We start from the raw sequence: 23,614 nt of genomic DNA on the forward strand, positions 1-23,614 counted from the left end.
ACACTCACACTGCACGACAGACTACTCACATCTACCGGACTTAAACGCTAGACGGACGACATATTTCGTGACTATCAGATTACGCGTACAGTATTATCGAGCCGCGATCTCCAGAGAGACGACTTACGCTGACTCTAACGCGCGATACTAATCGAATCCGCGAAACCAATGCTCCGGACGCTGCGGGGCTCGAATCGTTTGCCGACGTGGCCGTGTCACAATCGCAATTACGCTAATGCCAACGCGATAAACACCAATAGTTTCGAGCCGAACGCAAGAATAACACGAAATCGCGGCCACGGGAGAACGAAGGATTCCGATCGCGATCGCGCGTGGCTACTATAGAGCGGGATGACCTCACCGGCAACGATGCTCTTTCCTCGGGGATCCGGGGGCTCGGCCGCTTCTCGCTGTTCGGCCTCTCGAGGTCCAGTCGCAATCCCTCGCACCCGCTTATCTCTCGGCCCGGATCCCTCCTCGCTCTCGCTCACGCTTCTTCACACACTTGCCCTAGAAACTTTCTTTCGCCCAAAACACGTCTTTCGCTTTTTTATGCTCGCGCCAGTCTGACCCGGGAGCACCGCGATCTAGAATCGGTAACGCCGGTCCAGCCGGGGATGCGCAACCGGGGTGCGTGTTATCACGGCCAATCACGCGATAACACGCGAGGCAGCCGCTTGGCGGCATGCTCATGATCGTACCGGGGGCTCGCGCATCCCCGAGATCGCGATCAATATATTTTCCACGGGGCCCTTCGGAGAAGGCCTTGGCGAGTTCCGCCGGGATCTCGGGGACGAGGAACGCAACGGTGTCCCTCACCGACCTCCTCTTTTTCCCGTGTCTCGCGGCGATGAAGCGCCTTCGGGATCCTTCGGGGCACGTCTTCGCACGGTCCTGCGTCGAGGCGCGAGGATCCCCCTCGTCCTCTCGCGCTTCTCGCCACGCTGCTGAATTCGGTGGTTGATAATTCCTTTGCTGTTTTTCTTTCGTCCCCCCGAAGGTTCTCTTCCGAGTTGTTATCTTTGTTTTTTGCTGCGGACGTGTTCGCTTCTCCGGTAAGGCTCCCGTGTTGTATCGAAATAAAGAAATAGTAATACAATTAAAAAGATGAAATAAATCCGACAAATAACGCCCCTCTGGAGATTTCGGTATGGCTCTAATGTTTTGAGACTGGCGCGGATGCGTTTTCCGCGCTCAGCGATCGAAGAGGGATCCGGCGGACGTGCGCGGGACGGCAACGTCACAGTCTGTACGATATATCGTACCTGACTCGACCGACTCGTTATCATGGGAACATTATCGAATACCCTTATAATGTAATGTAATATAATATAACATAATGTAATAGTGCATGCGTTCGTGTATGTGTGTGTGTATATGTGTATATGTATGTAACACAATGTATTATACTATTGACAATCAAAGCAGGAAAATAAAAGAAATATACTTTTATTTTTATTTTTTTTTATATTTTATATTTTATATGCTGTATATATCTTACATATATTTTTATATATTTCAGATTTTTTATGTATCATATTTCATTTTTTTATGTTAAAATAAAATGCAGTTTGTATTAATTAAATGACATTGTCCTTGTGTGTCCAAGAATTGTACGATGCATCGAATCCCAGCCATTTCACGTAAACCTTGTCATCCTTCCTGCGCAGTACTTTCTCCACAAGGTACACGTCCGGATAATTCGCGCAACGCACTCGTAGAACGCTCCAGCGATGGATTTTCCGCGATAGTCCTCGAATAGATAGGTTAAGGGATTAGTACGCTGCACTTTAATGATCTTAAACACCTCGGTGGTCCAATTCGGTGTATAACCTTTCTCGAAAATCGTCTTGTATTTGCTAACGCGTATCGAGTCACTTATTTTGAACTTTGCCGGATCCGCTATCTTTATCGCGTTGTACACCGTAGCCAAGAGTCTTTCAGCGATCGTAGGGGTAACGTCAACGGGTCGCATACCGATCGTTCGATGCTTGCGCGCGTTGTAATCCGACACGCGGCAATTCGTCCACCCACTTGTAAGTTCCGTTGAGCGTAAACATCTTCCACATATCATTTTTCAGCGTGCGATTAAATCGTTCGACGACCAATGCCTTCAACACCGAATACGTGGAATAATGATTGATGTCGTGTTTCTTCATCAGGCGTGGCACGTCGGTATTGTAAAATTCTTTCCCCATATCAGTTTGCATGTTTCTCGGACATCTCTTGCTATCTCGAATTATTTCAGCGATAGCATCAGCTGTCTCGCTTCCGCCTTTACTCTTGAGCGGCACGGCCCACGCGTACTTGCTCAGCACATCGATGACGGTAAGTATGTAATGGTGGCCTTTGTTGAAACGCGAGTACGGACGCATCTCGACGATGTCAGCTTGCCACACTTCGTCGTAACTCCGCACTACGACGCGTCTTCGGGGAAAACTTCTTCTCGCTGGAGCATGCAGTTCCTCAACGAGTCGTAGCTTCTCGATATTTTTCTCGGATTTTAACGATGTCTTGTTTTTTCTTAACGATGCGATTGGTCTCTTGGCGCGTAATAATATAAGTAATATAGGGGCCAATATGGTGCGTCACAAACCCCCACCATGCATCCCTGAATTGCCATAGAGGGCCACTATGGTGCCGTCAAAACAAACCCCCACTACGCATCCTTGTGTTGTCATAGAGAGTCACTACAGGACTGTCAACAATGGCGTCGTAGACGTGCACGAGGCGTTCTAGACGATGACGTCATGGAGGGCCACTATGGGAACGGTCAACAATGTTGTCGTCTGCGTGCACGAGCTATTATAGTGGTCCTCTATGACATCATGATTGTAGCCAGCAGGAAAAAAGCAAACCTGATTGAACAGGTGGTGGGGACGAAAGAGTCGGGGACATAGACAGCTATGAAGAAATTAATTATTATTTATTTTTTTTTTTCCTGCTGTGTGACAATATTCAGCCTCGATCCGGGGTCCTCTACGTTTCCAATCATGGTTCTAGTATGGTGAGTTAAATGGAATCTTAATAGAATAAGGTTTAATGAAGTATTTATGATGAGGAGTCGCCGCCGGCATGTTGGACTCCGCCGCGTGGATAGTTATAGATTGGAAAATAATTATTATATATTTATTTATTTTCTCTGCTGAGTGACAATAGTCGATCTCGAACCTAAGTCCTCTGCGTTTCCGGGCAAGTTCCCAGTATGGTTGGCTATCTGAAACTTATTATAATAAGAGAAAGTGACGAGTGTCCGCCGCCGCCATGTTAAGTCCTGAGTACACCACGTGGACGATTTATAGGTTGGAAAATTATTTCTACATGTTGTCCCTGAGACGTGGGTCTTGGTGGACATATTGTGTCTCGTAGAGGAAGACGGCCCATGACTCATCGGGAGAAAGACATTAATGTTAGTATGACTTATGATGAAAGTGATTGTTATTGTTGAAAGAGGATAGAGATATGCGTCGTAAAAAAGGAAGAAAAGAAAGAAAAAAATTAGACGATTTAAGGAAAAAATTCTTTGTTTATTGACGCTAATTTTTTAATACAATGATATGTCAATTACAAACAATTAATCTTAATACATAAACTTATTCATAGGTTTTGCGCTGTTTCTCATGTTTCTTTTTTTTACGAAGAAAAATTTTACGATATAATTGTAAGATTAAGCGATCGTTATGTTCACAGTCTTTAATAAAAAGAGTAAGAAATCGATTAAGATTGTAACCATTACTCATATAATATAAAAATACACAGCTGTATTGTCCGCATATTTGAGAGAAAAATCCTTGTAATTGTTTGGTATTCCATCGATGGACGATGGAGTTTCGACGAAGTCGGAGGAGAAATACAGGATACAGCGGAGGCATTCCATAGCTGTCAAAGTATGTACCCGAGACATGCTCGTCGAGAAAAAAGGCGACCCAATGTTCTCCAGGGCGGTTATGATTATCGGTATTAGCAACGATGGCTGTCGATCTCGTCCACACCCTCGGAGCTCTGTCGGCAGGATAAACTCCCACATGTCTGGCATCGAGGTGACGCAGTGCTTGCAGAATTTCGCGCGAGTTCATTATTTTGATCAGAAGATGGACGAACAAGCGAAATTTTATATTCAATAAATTCAGTTTTTATCTCCTTCGGTATTCCGTTTATGTCCGTGTCGTTTTGTAACGTCAAGTTTTCAATGACTTCTCGGGTGAAAATAGTAGATACTTTGTGCTTGCTTATATCTATCTCGTTATTCGTCTGTGTTTCAATATTTTCATTTATGACCCGGAAAATGTCGTTCCTGCTACCGATTTCTTCGCTCTCATTATCGCCGTTGCTTATTTCTCAATTATCAGGAGAGCCGCAAGTAGCCAGAGTACTGCTGTTTGTATCGCCGTTAACAATATTATTTCGCTCGACAAGCCAATATTTTAATTTGTACGCGTTATGTAATGCATAATGGAAGATTCCGAATTTTCCAAATCCATGATAGCCACAATATCATCCGTGCTCTTCTCCTGTTGTCAGATCTTTGAATGCAGGAGAAATACCTTCCAAATTATATATATATCTCTGGAGAGTAGATTCCGCAAGTAGCTTGCTTTTTCGCTACCTCTAACGTAAATATAGCCCACACGTCTTGTAATTTCACATAGATGCGTTGTAAAATATTTTGGAGTTTCACTGTCGAACCACTCGATACCGTGATAATGACGAGTGAGCCAATTGTTCTCTTGTCTCACTTTTTCTGGTAATTCGCCAAACGGATGCGGAGGCAATATAATCCAATGACCGACGAATGGAGCGTCAATCGCGACAACGGCGACAACGGCTACTTCTTTAGGGTCAAACTTCTCCTCGGCATCACGGAAACCTTGTATATCGACGACTATATCCATATTATCTCGGAAACTGAAGCGCTTTCGTGGTGTAAGCTTTTCGCGAAGTGCCGATGTTCATTTCTCGAATCAAACTGAATTCTTTTTTGTTACTTTGTACATTTTTTGATCTTTTAGTCTATGCCGTCGCCATCGATTTTTGATCGGACGTGGAGGGAGAAAATTGGACGGGGAAAATTTTCTAACCGTATATTATGCTGTAACGAGTAAATACACGAGTGTGCGATAGAAATTTAACCAGCAAAATCAACGATGACTTGACGCGACGAATCAATTTCTATAACATTGTCAAATTCGGTGTAAATAATACAGTTAACGGTCTCTCTGAGAACCTTCTCAAATCGCACTTCTAAACGCAAACTGCCGAATCTCTCGCAAGATTTCAGTGTCTGGCATAATTAGCCGACAGATCGGGCGTGAGATCAAAAGCGAATAGCGTGTAACCTTTGGAATAATCGTCTCTACTTATACAATTTCCCTCGTTCAAAAAATGGATACCCGTTCCCGTGAAGAGCGTCTCTTAAAACTCTAAGAGCGCCTCTTTAAACACTCGCTCGAATGCATATGAAGAAAGGACATGTTTTTTAATCAGCGCAAATTTTTACTTTCTCACTGTAATTTCCGTTTTCAAAGATTATATTTATATTAGCGTTTAAGAAAATATGTCGGATACGGTGCGCTTTTTACCGATTTTACGGCGTTTCGTGGATGTCTTAAGCCTTTTCACTGCTTTTTTCATCCTCCTCCTCTTATTGCCCGTCCACCGTGTATTGGCTTTTTTCTTTCCCCGAGTCTTGATCTTCGATGAATTTTTCTTACTTGCCCCGCGACGTTTACGTGATCCCACAGATTTAACGATGCGCGTATCGAGCCCGACGAAAGGAAACTGAGCTACATGCATTTTCGCATCCGTCTTATATCCCGAATTTTTCATTAGACTGCTTATTTTTTCTTTAGCTTTTTTCTTAAGATTGTCGCGCAATTCTTCGAATCGATGTTTGACCGCCACCTTAAACGGCATATTATTTTCAACATCGTCGATTATATAAACGCCGGCACGTAAAGCTTCTTTTCCCACAGCCCGTACGCTTCTACTTAAATAGGGTAGTACACATCTGAACAATCCTCCGAGAAAACTGCCGATACCATGACCGCGTTGATAGGGTGATCCAACGAAAGTTCGCTGAATTTCACCACCCCGACTACCGCCATTTTGTAATTCGTCGTGATACATCGAATAATAATCCATTAACGTTCGAAATTTTTTTCTTCCGTTACCGTAGATATAAAATTTTTTGTAATATCTATATCGATACGCCTAAAGTGCAATGTCGCCGTTAACGTTCCGAATTCGAATGGTATACTCTGCCCCAGCTGATCTCTTATATCTATTTCGATTGTACGAAAGCACGTTTGACGCAGGGCTATGCGCGGGTGAGAAATGCTTTATTTGCGTGGATGCAAACGCGTAATCGTTTCGAGCATCGTGCGTGACTATTCGCAGAAGAGGAGATTGTACATCGTCCGTAATATAAGGTTCACAAATATCGCAATAGACAAAAAGTTTGTCGGGAATACCGCGCAATAAACTAGCCAGTTCGTCGGCTATTATCATGCGACTGCGCGGGAGTACAAAAAATAGCAAATAATAAACTTCATCATAAACCCACGCAGGTAAAACATCAGATATAAATCATCGGAACTACTTTCTAGTTTAATGAGTTTCTTCGTATTTTCGTTTTTATCAATGCCGATTTCATTGTAAAACCATGTTGGAAATATGGAATAGGATCGCTATCGAGCTGAATCAGATCTCTATGCTTAACATGCGTGTCAAAACCGAGTATTCGTTAAAGTTTGTCGGAGAAATTTACATAATGAGTTATATCACATTTCTCTTCTTCACAGGAAAGTTTCATAACAATTTTACCACCAATGACAACCTCAAATTACCAGACAATATGTGAGGCCACTGATTCGGCTATATAATTCACAGCCTCTATAATATCTTGCACAGTAAATATTTTGAGTAAATACCCAAAGGTACTTGCGCTTTCATAGCGTTAATTGTCTTATCGCGCTCTGTAATATCGATGAATCTCATTAATCCTTCTCCGGGCCGTATATGTAAAAAACTACACGGAAATTGAATCTCCGTGAGCGCTACTTCCCAGCGTCCGTGCAAGTCTACACGCTGAGGTAATTTGGTGGTGAAACAGGTGGTTTTATTCTCCGGATAGTAGCGCATGCTGCTATTGCTCGGAAGAATCATATAAAATTCCTCTCTCATTTTTATCCAAAGTCTTTAAGCTCGCAGCGGGTATCCAAGAATCGAATTTTGAAGGATATCCTTGCCAGCTAACTAATAATTGTTATACGTGCGATACGTGCATTTTCCAACGTAACGACTGCAGACTGCATTTTAATGATGGAATGCCTGGTATGATTGTAAGCGTGAACGATATCCTGCAAAACATCGATGTAGCGTCGAGTGTTCTTATGCGTAAAATAACGCCACATCCGTTCGTTGAGTGTTCTATTAAATCGCTCCACTATAGCTGCTTTAACATCGGGATTACGAGTTACGCGAAAACGAATGTCTTTTTCTTTTAAGAAATTCTGTACATGACGAGCAATAAATTCTTTACCCTTGTCGGTCTGCAGGTATACGGGAATTATTGTTTCTCGAGAATATATGTTGAAAGGCTTTTACTACACAAGAGCTGGTTTTGTCGCGTAAAGATTCTACCCATACGAATTTACTGAGCACGTCAATAACCGTCAATAGATACGAATATCTGTCGTTATAGTTCTTGAGATTACGAAGATCGATCAAATCAGCCTCCCACAAATCATCGATATTTGTCACGTTAGAGTGTAATCGTGGAAATTTTTGTCGAATCGGCCGATGCAGCGTGTACGCGTCTTGCGATTTAAGCCAGTCGACGACTTCGTTAGGCGTGAAATTTCGTTTAGCGGCTTGCGATAAATTTTCCGTTGCCGAATAGCCTGCGCGGGATTGTAATATAATTTTTCAAATTCCATCATTTGAGTTTGCTCCAGTCGAGTAAACCTTTTCTCTTTTTTGTCAGAGAATTTACATAGCTCGACAATGTTTCGTCGTCCTTGTCGGCGGACACAAATGTCGCATTTCCTTCGGTTTCACTCGTTTCCGCTAGCTTACGTCTGTAAGAAGATTTTGAACGGTCGAGTGACGTTTTCGGAGTGGAACTTCCGCGCGATAACACGGTTTTAATAAGTTGAGATCGCGCGAGCGAATGTAATAAATCGCGATTTCCTATGAGATTGAAGGGTGTGCCTACGTCGTGGAGTAGCCGTGCAAACCGAAGTCTTCCGGTTGCTTTTACCGTTTTTCTCTCGCGTATCGCATCATTTATAAGATCCGCGATATTTGAATCCGCTATGACGGTACCGTCTATAGTTACGATTTCTCGCCTATCCCAATTAATCTTAGACGGTGGAATATCTATCAAGTATTTCAATAGCGCATGTTTTGTCACGATAAGTTTTCGGCACCTTATCGAGTATGTCTTTGATCGTTTCAGCCGATTAAGCGCGTTTTTTCTCGAAACTTTTATTACTATTGTAGTTACCGCTATCACCATGCTCGCTGCTAATTAAAGTTAGCGATTCCATAAGTTCGTCATTATCATCATCGCTGTCGTTCAAATTCATGTCTTCGTTCTGCTCACTGCTTTTATCCTCGTCTTCGTTACCCTGTATATTATTACGCAAGCGTTTTTTCGCTTCCCGAATAAAGTGAAGATAACGTTGGAGTACTTCTTTGTACAATTTCCATTTTTTGTCCTCGATAGGAGACGCGCTGTTGAGAATACGTCACATCTCCGCGTCGAGTCGCGATAAAGGCGTTTCCGGTGTCCGTACGGTATTATTATTATTATTATTATTATTATTATTATTATTATTATTATTATTATTATTATCATTAACATTTTCCTCATTTGATATTTCCGAATTTTTCCTCGCCGAATTATCGACCGGTGTGATGGGCGATATTACCGGCTGTTGTTGTTGCATACGTTGCATTCTCTCGAGATTTTCCGTAGAAATCAAAATCATTTTTTTAGCTCTCTCCATTATTATATTAACGCGGTGCTGCAGTTAATTTTTAATTTAAAACTTATCTATTATTATTATTACGGTTGTTTTCCCATATATATAGAGAATGTACAAATATACGGAGATTTTTTTTTTTATTTCATTCTCCGATAATTCGCGTAACACAGCTCCTAGTATAGGAGCAATAAGATAAGGCAAGAATCCGCCTCATTGTATCAAAAGCTTTCTTTTAGCCTTCCAATTACCGTGTTTTGCCGCGACACGACGTAGGATCATTTTATGTTTGGCTAAGCGCTTTTTATCGTTACAGCGGAGCAGCACGTTGCCCTTGAGCGTATTGAAAATACACTCTTGAATACACTTTACGAATTTATCGTCGACTGTTCGTAAGAATGATGTCCTTTGACTTTTTTTCAAATAGCACAGAGTTTTTAAAAGGCACGTGTTTCTCTCACTGATAGACCGTCTTGCGTTCTCTATCGCTCAATCCGCTATCGACGACGGCATCGACTTTTTATTACTCTACTTCTTTTCTCACTATTACGCCGTAATTGCACGACTGACGAGTTGCGAGCGTGATATTATCTTTTTATACAAGTGCGCTTCTATTGCTCGATCTGCGCGATACGTAGGCGTAATGCCGCGTATCATCGGGGAAGATGCACGTTCGAAATCGATATTCATCTGGAGTCGATTGCTTTAAATCGAGCAATAAATATTCGTGAGGTCTCGAGGTAGCGTCATAGTACGCTTCTTCCATAAATTTCGGATCGTCGGGATATACTTGACGCGCTAAATGACGAATTTGAGCGCGATCGCGGGGATTTTTGAAAACTATTATATAATTCGCATTGAGAGATATGTCGCGCTGTCCGCGTCCTTGATGAAAGAGATTTTGCGAGATGAATATAACGCTGATATTCTTATAATGACTTCCTTTAGTAAATAGACTCACGATAGTGTCGCACGACGACGATTCCCTCATAAAATCGTCGATTATCATCAATTTCGGGGAGAGTGGATCGTTGGAATAATTTTCCGGACGCGGTAAACCCTCGTGAAATTCGATTATATTCTTTTTCGATTTTACCATATTATTATTAGCGTATTCGTTTTTTTTTAATTTTTTTCTCTTCTTCAACTTCTGTTTCTTCACTCGCGACGTATTGTAAGCGCTGATACGTATCCTGCCACTCGGCGTAATAAAATAAAATTCTCTCGATTCGAACGTCCGACATGGTGGATAAGTGGCGAAGAAAGGTTTTCACGAAAATTGTTTTTCCGCATCCCGTAGGCTCGCAGACGATCGACGTCTAAGGATGTTTCCAGTGTACATTCATTTTGCGAACTGAACCATTTGTCATTTGTCATGCGCTTTCATAAATAAAAAAAGTAAGTCTAAGGAATATTTAATAACATTGACGCGAGTAAGAATACGCACGAGCGTCTAATATTTTTTAACATTATCAACCCCCCGTCGGTATGGCTGGGGTGATTAGGGCGGGAGTAGTAAGCTTATCCGCGCTCCAGGGGCCCCACCGTGGCGGCCGCATGCTCGCGCTAGCGATTTTCTATGTGCGCACGAGCGGAAAGCACCGCGGCCTCTTAGCTGATAAGCAGCCGCGGGTGCGACGCGAGTAAGCGTATCCGCGGGGATGAGCTCGCCCTAGCATTTTTCGAGCACCGCTGCTTACGAGCTTATAGGCGGTGCTCCGCTGAATCGCTTGAAATAAGATGATTGTTCGAACGCTCTGGCTATCGTTTTAATTTACGCTTCGCTACTATTAAATCATGCCGTCGCATATATTAGACAGGTTCTCCCTATAAAGGAATGCAGGAAATAAATTTAGATAAAGTAAGGGAGAAAATAATCTGACGCTTTTTTTTAAACGAAAAAAATTCCATGTTTATTGATAACAATTTTATTTTTTACACAATTAAGATTTATGTTTTTTTTTAGTTAAATTATATATAAGCGATTTCATCGAATCAACGGAAAATAATTTCACAATTACAATATTAAAATATACAGCTGAAAATGTTATGATGATTAACTAAAGATCTAATCGATGACTAATGTCCAATTAAATGACTAATGTCGGTGAACGACTGAAAATTATATTTTATATAATAATAAAATGTAATAATAATAATAATAGAATATTAAATATTCGTCGTAGGATGGAGACTTATAGACGACTCTCTACGCGGGCATTTAATCTGGAAATAAAATAGTTTCGTCTACAATTCATCGAATAATAATAATCTTTTTCATAAATGCTTTGCAGCGAGATAGAAAAAAAGTATTTTCGAGTTTATCGTCGTCCAAGCTAACACCGCGTCCGTAGCGTGCAAGCACGTGTTATATTTTGTGATAAAATCGTTATGGTACAATGGCTGAACTTAAAGCAGTAGTGTCAAAATGTGTGGTGATAAGTTCAAATTTGTCGGTGTCGTTGCATCGTTTTGCCGACGCTGTCGGACGAGTCGGAAGAAATTAATTATGAAGTTTTCCGAGCTTTTGCGTGCGCCAGTTCGGATACATTACTCGCGGTGTTGTAAATTAGGACATTTTGACGGCTATGACAAGTTACTTCATATCGCGGTTGAAATAATAGAAATGCGTCAAGCATTTGGACACGAGGAAGAGGACGCGGGAGGGCATATAGCCTTTATGCTCTCGAATTATCGAAATGGAAACCGATTAACTGGCAAGGAAATGTTTTATTTTTTAGATTGAGCAATAGCGTTTATAAAATAATGCGCGAGAAAAGAATCTGAATTTTCGCATTAATAATAATAATTTGTAGAATCCACCACCACCGCCACCGCCACCGCCACCGCCACCGCTGCCGCCGCCGCCACCGTCGCCGCCGCCGCCGCAGCCACCACCGGCATCGGAAATCTCACGCAAGAGTCTCCCGCTCAGAGAGTTCGAAAACGTCCCGCAGAAGAAGAAAAAGAACCGGGATGTGCAAGGTAAGTTTGTAAAAAAGTAAAATATATTAATTTTTATAAAAATTTTATCGATATTAATAAAATATTAAATTTTTAGAAAAAATGCGAATTGAGAACGATGAAGATATAAATAGGGAATTAACTGCGGATAGTGTGGAGTCGCCAGGTGAGATACAATTTTAAGAATTATAAACTAGTGCGAGCATGTTTTAAACTTTTAAACTTATAGCAAATTTTAAACTTATAAATTTTATTTATAATTTTTTTTCTTTTTTTTTTCAACAGTGCAAACAGGCGGAGGACGAATCGCTGACGAGGAAGCGTCGAATCCACGCGTGCAAAAAGAAATTAATGAAGTGGAAGCCGATGCTGATCATCGAAATTCTACATCGGATACGGAAAAGGAGGAGACGAAGAAGGAGGAAGACGAGGTGGAGGAAGAGCAGCAACATCGTCGACAACAACAGGTCGGAAATATTAATTTTAATCATGTAGAATTATTAACCGAAAATACGCGACGATTTCGAAGATTCGGCGTAATCGGAAGAGAAGCGAGTTTTGCTATACGTCCACTACAAGAAGGCTGCTTAAATCTTTATTGCGCTTTAGAAAACGCGTTCCGTTCACTCGTATGCGGTAAATTCATGCGAGCCGACTAATTATGTACGTTTCATTCTCCGAATTTAACGCAAGGTCCCGTCAGCTTATCGTTTCGTCCAGCTCGCGACTTAACACACGAAGACATTTGGAGGCTCGTGAGCTCTGCAGCACAGAGTGCGGGTGGGCACGATATCGCGCAATAGTTTAACATACGCGTTTTTAATGGCGCAGTTCCTACGGGTCGCGGACGTCATAAATTAACGCACAAAGACGTTGCGAAACGCTCGATAATAACAATTGGTAATTCTGACAATTTATGTTTTCTCCGCTCTCTAGTACTAGCGCGAATTTACTGTGAACGCGGTAACTTGCGTACGAGAGAATTACATGAGAAATGAAATGCCGTAAGATACTCGCAATCTGTGCTTCAACGAGAACTCGCATTAGAGTTAATGAGAAATGTCGGTGTTACTATATCGGAAGAAGGATGCGGACTTCGGGAATCGAGCGCTTTCAACGATATCTCGCCGTTGATAATATAGCTAATATAGTTTATAATTTTAGTACTTTTGGTCGCGGTAAACAGCCCCTGTACGATGAAATCGCATTACTCGCTTCTCTCGAACGTGAACCTGCGCTATGGTTGAATATTATGTATTATGAGCGTTCGCGGCATTATAATACTATCATAAATTTAAACGCCGCTGCGAGATGTAGAAATTATTGCGTGCCGTGTAATATAGGCTATAGGAACGATAAAACCGGTCGCCGCTGCCCAACATAAATGTCCGCGATGTTTCGTTTTGCCATCGTGTAAACAGACCGAAGCGGAAATCATAAAATGCACCGTCTGTAATCGAGCATTTTTCGGCACAGAGTGCTTCAAGCGTCATCGTAGTGAAAAATCGTACGACGGTAAATCAAAAAGTATTTGCAAGGTCGTACGCTTTTGCGACAAGTGTGGGCGCGTCGTTAAATTAGACACGAGGCACGAATGCGGCGTTTCTTATTGTAAAATATGCCGTTCGCCAAAATCCGAAAATCATTTATGCTATGTGCATTCTCTCCGTCGCGATAATGACGTCTTCATCATCATCATCGGCAACAGTGACGATGACGACGCTAACACATAGCGCGGAGGAGGTATAGAATTTGATGGTAAACGAGTGCAAGAAAAAACGCGTAGCATTCATTTTTTACGATTTTGAAATGCGACAAGACGAGACGCTCGAAGGTATGACGACTGTAAAAAGACACATTCCTACGCTTTGCGTCGCGCAACAGATTTGCGAAGAGTGCGCGAAAGAGAACGATATGTCCATGCGTTGTCGTTGGTGCGGGATACGAGAGTTCATATTCCGACACGATCCGGTAAAACAATTTGTCGATTTTTCAACACGAACGACAAAATGTTTCAAGCAGATCATATGCATAGCGCATAATGCAAAAGCGTTTGACGCTCAATTTATTCTCAAGCATATCGTTGATAATCGCGATAACTTAGAACCTAAAGTAATTTTAAATGGAACAAAAATCATCGTATTAACGGTAGGGCATACGAAATTTATCGACAGCGTTAATTACATGCCAATGCGCTTATCCGAATTACCGATGGCTTTCGGCTTACAGGATACGTCGGATAAAAGTATTTTTCCGCATCTATTTAACACTGTTGAAAATCAATCGTATATCGGCCCCGTACCCGATGCACATTATTATTCGCCGGAAACTATGAAATCGGAAGAGCGCGAACGTTTTCTCACTTGGCATACCGACATGCGACAAAAAAACGATTTTTCGATTTTCAGCGTGAGATCGTTCGTTACTGTCGTACCGACGTTGATATTCTTCGAAGAGCATACATGGCGTTTAGAAAAATTTTTATAGATTGCGGTAATGTATGTCCGATCGAAGAATGCACGACTATCGCTTCAACGACAATCGCTATAACCGTTTTTCGAAAAAACTTTTTACAGCCGAATATGATTGGTGTCATTCCTGCTGGCGGATATAGAAAAGCGAGCAATTATTCGCGTAAAGCTTTGCAGTGGTTGGTATGGATGGAGCGAGAGCTCGGACATTCTATAAACCACGCAGATCGCGCTCGCGAATATCGGTGAACGGTACGGTGAACGGTACGGTCATCGATGGATATTACGAAACATCTAATAGCAGGGCGACACAACGCATCGTGCTTCAATTTCACGGTTGTTTTTAGCACGGGTGTCCAACTTGTTTCCCTACGAATCGTGATAGGCTACTTTCGACATCTGATTGCAAGGATACGATCGATTCGCATTATGAACGAACTCTGGCGATTACGTGGCGACTTCGACAGCGCGGATACCTCGGGATGGAAAAGGGAAATGTGTTTTTGATCGAGATATGCGAGATAATCATGAAATGCACGAATATCTCGAAAATCATCCGATGGTGGAAACGCCTCCGCTTGATCCTCCCGATGCATTTTTTGGCGACCGCACTAGAAATATCATGACACGATATGAGGTTACGGGTACGGAGAAAATACGCTATGTAGACGTGTGTTCTTTGTACCTGTATGTATTGAAAACGGGCGCTTTTCCTATCTGTCATCCGGATATTTATGTCGGTGATTAATGTTCCACGCTAATCGGATTGGCGGCGAATTATAATTTAGATAGACTTGAAGGCCTCATACGGTGTAAAATACTTCCTCCGCGCGATTTGTTTCATCCAGTATTTCCATACCGTGTGAAGGGAAAATTACTTTTTGCATTATGTCGCAGTTGCTGCGAAACATTTTCACAGACGAGCCGCACACATGAAAACGCTAGCAAGCGTGAATTTGAGGGCACATTGGTGTCCTGCGAATTACGTAAGGCCCTCGAAAAGGGTTATCTCGTGACGGCTGTAAGCGAGATTTGGCAATATAATGTTAGACAATTTGATTGCGCTACGAAGCGGGGCGGATTGTTCGCCGAATATATTAATACCTTCTTAAAACTCAAACAAGAAGCCAGCGGTTGGCCAAGCGAATACGGGAAAAACAATGACGACGCTAAAGAACAATATTTATGGGAATATGAAGAAACCGAGGGTATTGGGTATTGTTCTTGATAGGTAACGTCACTCGGAATCCCGGTTTACGCTCAGTCGCGAATTTGTGCTTAAATTCTTTTTGGGGAAAATTCGGTCAGCGATCTAATCTGCCTAATACAGAGATCGTGAGAACGCCTCAACATTTTATGACATTGCTGACGAACACCGAACACGAGATAACCGACATATTATCCGTAAATGACAAAGTAGTATATGTTTCGTGGCGATTGCGACAAGACGCTGTCGTTCCTTCTCTGTTAACTAATGTCGTGATAGCTGCGTATACGAGCACAAGCACGCTTAAAATATTCTTATTATATTCTTATTATATTCTTATTTAGAACGCTTAGATCGTCGTGTTTTATATTACGATACGGATTTGTGTATTTATAAGAGCAACGGTAATCCACACGAGTATGAGCATAGTACGGGTAACTTTTTAGGCGACATGACAGATGAGCTCGAAAGCTACAGCTGCGGTAGTTATATCAAGGCGTTTGTATCCGGCGGCCCAAAATTTTATGCTTGTTCGCACGCCCGACAATAGAACGCATGAATGTTGTAAAGTTAAGGGTATAACTCTAAAAGGGTGTAACTCTAAATTATGAAAACTCTCAGCTAGTCAATTTCAATAGTATTAAAAATTGATTAATAACTAAAAAAATGTGGAAAAACAAAGATAGCGAAAAAGTAACGATTGAAATATCGATAAACCTACATTTTAGAGCAATTTGCCGCGTTTCATGAAATCATAACACGCGACGAAACTAAAGTATGCGCTACTGCATTACTAAAACGTAGGTTTATCGACAGTCGCTTTTCGTTACCATACGGCTGTGTCTCGGAATGATAATTTTATTTTATTTATTTATTTTGTAGTAATAACAAACAAGTGGCGCCCAGCTGTATTGATCGACTGAAAAATAGAATCCTCCGATGATCAAATGTATTGGTCGCCCTAGGCGGTGGTCGATATGTGATCGATGTGTTACATCCGTTTTGTACTATGTAAAACAGAGACTCAAATTTACTATTAAAATACCACATTGTATAAAAATGTACAAATATTAAACATTGTATAAAATATATAATTTTAAATATATGATACGCCGACTCTATTCTCTTTCAACAATAACCACTTTCGCCATAAATCATACTAGCGATAATGTTATTTTCTCTCGATGAGTCATGGTTCGTCTTCCTCTACGCGACGCAATATGTCCGCCAAGACCCATGTCTCTGGGACAACATGTAGAAATAATTTTCCAACTTATAAATCGTCCACGTGGTATACTCAAGACTTAACATGGCGGCGGCGGACACTCGTCAATTTCTCTTATTATAATAAGTCAGATAGCCAACCATACTAGGATCTTGCCCGGGAACGCAGAAAACTCAGGTTCGAGACCGACTATTGCCACTCAGCAGAAAAAATAAATAAATATATAATAATTATTTTCCAATCTATAACTATCCACGCGGCGGAGTCCAATATGGCGGCGGCGGCTCTTCATCATAAATATCTCATTAAACCTTATTCTATTAACACTTTACCGACCGGTAGCGGTTCCAACATACTATGCCCTTTCACCGCCCGCTCAGCCGCAGATCGTCCGAGACACCGGCTCGGTTTCGGCCTAGACTGACGCGCGGGAATATATGCGCTTTTCTTAAACTCTGGTAAAATTGTACGCTTCGTGTTATTGTAGGGTAACAAAATTTAATAAAATCTTTTACTTTAATTATATTAGTGTTAAAACAATATTTATTTTATCTATTACAATCGTTTTCAGTTTGTTATTTACATAAAATATACCATAATAACCATAAATAAATAAACATAAAATATACCATAATAACCATAAATAAATAAACATAAAATATACCATAATAACCATAAATAATCCATATAACAATATTTGTTGAAAAAAGAAGTTGTTTAATATTTTTTTAAACTATGATAGCGCTCGAAACAGTCACCTTTGTGTAGTGGGACGTTGCAGTATTTACAAGCGAAACCTGTTCTGCTTAGCTTTTTTTTACTTGCACAAACTCTGCATTGTCGTAGGGGTTTTTTACATTGACCGCTGGTCACTATATTTACTAGTTTATGCTTTCCGAAATTTGCCAGTCTTCCGGGATGATCAAATCGGGATGTGGTGGTTGTGGGTTCGGAATTAGGTAGATCCGTACCTTGTTCTTCAGTTCCGCAGTCTTCTATCAATGAAAGTGCCGCTTTGTGCAGAAAATTTTTATATGTAATCTTCTGTCCGTTCAGAGTTGTATATACTTTAAAGGAGTTAAAAAGTGTACAATTGATGAAGAACATTACGACACGTTTCGTCCATTTTTTTGTTTTCCTAAAAATGGAGTAATAGGACAGATATTGATCTGCGCGATCTACGCCCTTCATATATTTATTATAATCTATTATTGAGATAGGCTTCTGTATGGGGCAATCTGATGTCCTGCTTCTGTTTCTAGATTCCGCCATTTGTGCAGAATGTATTGTCGATATCATGTTTACATTCCTTTTGCCATTATTCTATACTTCTAATAAAATATGGCCATTTCTAAGAAATTGATGTTGGCCTCTTGAAAGCTTGACAGTTTGAAGTATTTGAGGAAGACCTCTGTTCTTTCGGATCGTCCCGCACACTCGCAATTTATTTTTTTTTAAAATCTTAGCTACGTTGACACTGTTATAATAATTATCTTGATATACATGGTGCCACATGTTCTTATACGGTCCAATGACCGATAACACTGTTTCTTCTAATTTTTTTCCATCAGCGGCATACACACAAAAATTGGATACGTATCCCGTACGAGCTTCAGACAGCACTCTAACCAGTATTCCATATCTTGTAATTTTTACCGGATTATATGTTTTAATTGACAGTCTACCTCTCCACGGAATTAAACATTCATCTAGAGACAATTGTTAATCTGGTTTATATACGTTGTTAAATTTTTCCTTGAAATAATCAATGACAGGCTGGATCTTCACCAGCCTATGCGAATTGGGAGAAATATCGTTATTATTACAAAAATGCCAGCTTTGCATTATTTGTAAAAATCTGTTCCTGCTCATAACCTTCGAGAAGAACGGCGTTTCTATAGATGGGTCTGTAGACCAATAATCGTAGAGAACGTCCTTCTTTACTTGTCCCATGAGAATGATCAGGCCCAAAAATTTCTTCATTTCAGTCACCGTGACGTCCTTCCATTTTTTCGTTTTTGATGTAATTTTATATTTTTCCACAATTTGATAATGATATCTATTAGACTCCCTCACGAAGTGCTCAATCAGGTCACTTCCAATATATAAATTCACAATATCCATTACGCTTTCGGAGGAACTTGGCATAATTTTTACGCCAGAGCTGCCTTCGAAAGGTTCCAAAATTATACTCTTGTCGTTCGTTGACCATGTATCATTGTTGTCTTCAACATTATTATTCATGTCCTCGTCCTCTGAATCACTGTATATTAGCGGTATAGGACGTCGCTTTCGAATGGCTATATTACTGCTATCACTTTCGTCATCAGTACTACTTGCTGAACGGCAGTCAAGACAATCTGACAGGTCGTCGAGATAAAACTCACCGAGACTATCCTTTCCATTCATTTCTAAGGGCTAAAGCTTAGAAAAAAGCACCGATTATTTGAATAAAGAATGCGAAATGCTTGCTGCTTGCTACTTGTCAATCTGACCTAACCAAATCTAACGGAAAGATCAAAAGTCGATTAATCGACGACCGGTCGGTAAGCGCTGGGGAGCAAACGTCGAATAATCGACGGCCGGTCGGTAAAGTGTTAAAATTCCATTTAGCTCACCATACTAGGACCATGATTGGAAACGCAGAGGACCCCAGATCGAGGCTGAATATTGTCACACAGCAGGAAAAAAATAAATAATAATTAATTTCCTCATAGCTGTCTACGTCTACTGTCCCAGACTCTTTCGGCCCTACCACCTGTTCAATCAGGCTTGCTTTTTTTCTGCTGGCGACTACAATCATGACGTCATAGAAGCCACTATAATAGCTCGTGCACGCGGACGACAACATTGTTGACAGTTCCCATAGTGGCCTTCATCATATAGAACACCTCGTGCACGTCTACGACACCTCTGTTGTTGTTGACAGTTCCCATAGTGGCCCTCTATGACGTCATCGCTTAGAACGCCTCGTGCACGTCTATGATGCCATTGTTGACAGTAGTGCCTCTCTATGACAACTCAAGGACGCGTAGTGGGGGTTTATATTGACGGCACCATAGTGGTCCTCTGTGGCGTCATAGGAACGCATGGTGGGGGTTTGTTGTGACGCACCATAGTGGCCCCTATACTACTAATATATGTGAAGAAATTACATTATCATTTATATCTGAAATTTTTGTTTAACCATTCAATAGCTGTTTATTTTCGTTTCAATAGCGGTTCTTTATCCTCCATATGCCGATAACAGTCCGTTAGCCGTTCGTAGCCGTTTCTGAATCATTCCTGAGCAGTTTGATAGCTGTATCTGAGCCGTTCCTGAGCCGTTTAACAACGATTCGACAGCCGTTCCTGAGCCGTTCATTGCTGTTCGTTGCCGTCCGTGGTCAATCGTTCATAGCCGATCTAGGACCGATTGTTGTTGTCCATTCTTTGTTGGCGTTTTGTTGACATTTCGTTGGTGTTTTATTGTCATTCTGTGACGTTTGTTGGCGGTTCGTTGATGTTTCTTGGCATTTCGTTGATGTTTCGTCGTCATTTGTTGATGTTTCATTGACGTTTTGACTACTCGTTTCTAATCTAGCGATATTCGCGAGCCGAAGCTCGTTTATCACAATTTGTAACGCTCGCACGTCTTTCTCGAACGCAGCAAGCTCCTCGTTTGATTCTTTCTGTTGATTCCTCAAGGTTTTAACACACTGATCCACGTACAGTTTGTTGACGGCATCGGTGTCGGTTTCAGGTTGCGTTACACGGCAAATCTTGCGTGACCTCGTGTCATAATCCGTAGTGATGCGACATAGAGCGTTTTCGCACACGTAACTTTTTACCACTCTATGATCAGTTTTATCATTTCGATGTTTAAATAATCCAAATTTGTTGATATGCATCATCGATATGAGATCAATCGATTGATTAGTTTTGTCGAAACACCGTTTAATTTATAATAATGCCGGCTTCGCGAAGTTTCTTGGTGATCGACAGGATTTCGTTATCGTGACCGTTGTGACCCGCTTGGCGCGAAGCGTCGAGCAATCGTAGACGATCCACCAACTCGTTGGGATCGTCCCAGTGCACGTAATCAATCTTATTGTCAGTTAGCGGCATCGCGCGAGACATGAATATTCCTTTTCCAAATTTCTTCTTTTTCGGTTCGATCGACATCAACGGTGCGATTATTTCTTTGTACTTGTATCCTCTGTTGTCCCGTATTCGACCGTGTGCATCGTGATTGTCTTTATGCGCGCTCGTTGTCAACAGCATGCTCTTATACGTTTGCTTATCATCCTCTGTATAGATGACGTTATCAGGGGTTCTCTTGAAGATCAACTTGTAAAAACCAAGTGTGCCGGCGTTTCGTACCGCCGTTGATAATTATCCTATCCGCGTTGTCCACGTCAAAATGTTTATTACCGAACATCATTCCATTCTGACCGAGATAAACACCAAACACTATATCGCTATTTTGATCACCGCTCAGGACAGGCCAAATATATTTTTGGCACAGTGGACCTAACTGATCTCGCAACATTTCTTGACCTTCCGGCGTTTGCAATTGATTTCGAACGGACGTTACGAGCGAGTCGTCCGTGGTTTCGAAAACATCCTCGTGAGCAAGTAATTCAGGCATCGTAGGTACGATTCTCGTTGTTACAGACGGTGTAGAGATAATCGGCGGTTTGTCCAGTGGAGCGACCAATCGTTTCGATTTATGCGGTGTCGCTGAGTGATTCGATCAGACGTCAAATTGTTTTTCTCTCTTTTTCGGTGTTGCATCCTTCTCACGCTTCTGGATGATTAACGGTTCAATTTCCGCTTCGATGTTACTCCCCGGCTCGTTCTTTACCGCGATCGAACTAGAGTTGTCGATAATCTTTTGTAGCGGTCTGATGAGAGGTCTAAAGTGTCTGTCCAATACGATATCCTCCTCGATTTTACCGGTCTTCAAAGCGCGATGTATCTTGCAAATCGATTCGCTCGTTTTCGCAATTTTCCTCGCAATCTTTTCGCGCTCACGAATACCCTCGTTGTCAGCCATGTCAGTAGAGTGTCAATTTCTTACGTTTCACCACGATGATGTCGGCACTAATCGCTTTGCGTTATCGCGAACACGTTAAATCCTTTTCTGTACCGACCATCGTTGAGCGAGCTGTCTTTGTTTATCACTACGAATCCATACTTGTGTCCATATTCATCGTAAGACATATCGGTATTCACGTGATACATCGTTATACACATGTTTCAAGTTGGTACCATCCTATTTGAACAGAATCAGTGGTTCACATTGTCGCGTATCAGATGTTCCGGTATTCTCGCGTATGTCTGACAGAGATAAAAGCAGTCGACGCTCGAATGCCGACCCATTGAAAAGTATTCTCTCACCGCATCTTGCTTATCGCATGCACGTCATCGAATACGAAGATCAAGTTTGGACGCGCCTCGCTCGGCGGAATGACGTCACTGTTGTTGAAAAATGTAAAATAACCAATTTCGTTGATCGATATCAATAAATTCTCCAGATATCGATATTTTGGCTGTTGAAGCGATGTTGAATACACGTATACGTTCTCGAAACGTACACCGTATGGATCTTCTATCAAACTTACCAACACGTTGGTTTTATCACAATTCGAAGGACCGCAAATGATACCGCGTATAGTAGTCGGTAACATTGTATTATGCTTGCGCATTTCCGCGTTGTCCCCCATCGACTGTAATTTGTCGTCGCAATTCGTCACTTTGATTATCGCCAACGTTTGTGGCACAAATTTCATTTTCCGAATGAGAGGGCAGTTGAATCAAACGCCTATTTATAGATATGCGGAACCACGAATCGCTCAGTTGCAAAAATGTTCATACTGCTATCGAGACCTTCCGATATTTGCAATTTTGCAGCGTCGAACAGTTACAATTTGTGCCGAAAGTCGTTTTGCTGCGAACGTGGCGATCATATCCATTATCTGTGGAACAAGTTTCCGGAACATATAAAGGCGAATTTAGAGATTCAACAATATCGTCGCTGTTACGAACATTACAATCAACCGTGGCAACGGACGCACATTGACGGGCCAGCGCCGTTGATAAAAGATTGTAGCGAATGTCAACGAAAATAGGTAGATGTCTATTAAATCGTGCGATAAACGTATTTCATTCCGAAATACATATTCCTGGCTATCAATTTTGCGGCCTGGATACTCATTTGGAAAAACGATTGGCGAGAGGCGATCAGGATATAAATCCTTTGGACGCGGCGTGCCGCGAGCACGACATTGCGTATTCTCGAAGCATCGATCTTACCGAGAGACATGCGGCTGACAGGATACTCGCTGAGAGAGCGCAAAAACGCATCGTCGCGAAAGATTCGACTCTGGGTGAGAGAGCTACAGCTGTTTAGGCAGCGATGAAATATAGAGATAAAGATCGGTATGGGTATGAAGACGAAGACGAAGACGAAGAAAAAGACGGTGAAGAAACGGATACTTCCAATAGCGAAACGAGGCGGTGCGTTGCCGATTATACCGATATTGGGCGCGCTCGGATCCGGTGAAGCGGCCAGCGTGGCAAAAGCGGTGAATGATAGCAAAGCCGCGCGGTGTCAGAGGAGCTGCAACGTCACAATCGCGTGATAGAAGGTTACGGGCTTTATTTCGCTCCGTACAAATATGGACAGGGATTGTATTTCGGCCCGTACAAACATGGACAGGGCGTGGTAACGAAGAAAAAAAAACGTCAAAGAGATGTTAAATATCCCTACGGGCGT

The 23,614-nt window shown here is 41.7% G+C and overlaps 1 protein-coding gene across 1 annotated transcript; it reads right to left on the minus strand.

Moving 5' to 3' along the window:
- Positions 1-18,576: 18,576 nt before the first annotated feature.
- LOC126853346 (piggyBac transposable element-derived protein 4-like) lies at positions 18,577-19,263 on the minus strand. Its single transcript, XM_050598999.1, has one exon. It carries the CDS (start codon positions 19,261-19,263, stop codon positions 18,577-18,579), a length of 687 nt encoding a protein of 228 aa, XP_050454956.1.
- Positions 19,264-23,614: the final 4,351 nt, after the last annotated feature.

This window comes from Cataglyphis hispanica, chromosome 1, assembly GCF_021464435.1.
Source record: "Cataglyphis hispanica isolate Lineage 1 chromosome 1, ULB_Chis1_1.0, whole genome shotgun sequence".
NCBI lineage: Eukaryota > Metazoa > Arthropoda > Insecta > Hymenoptera > Formicidae > Cataglyphis > Cataglyphis hispanica.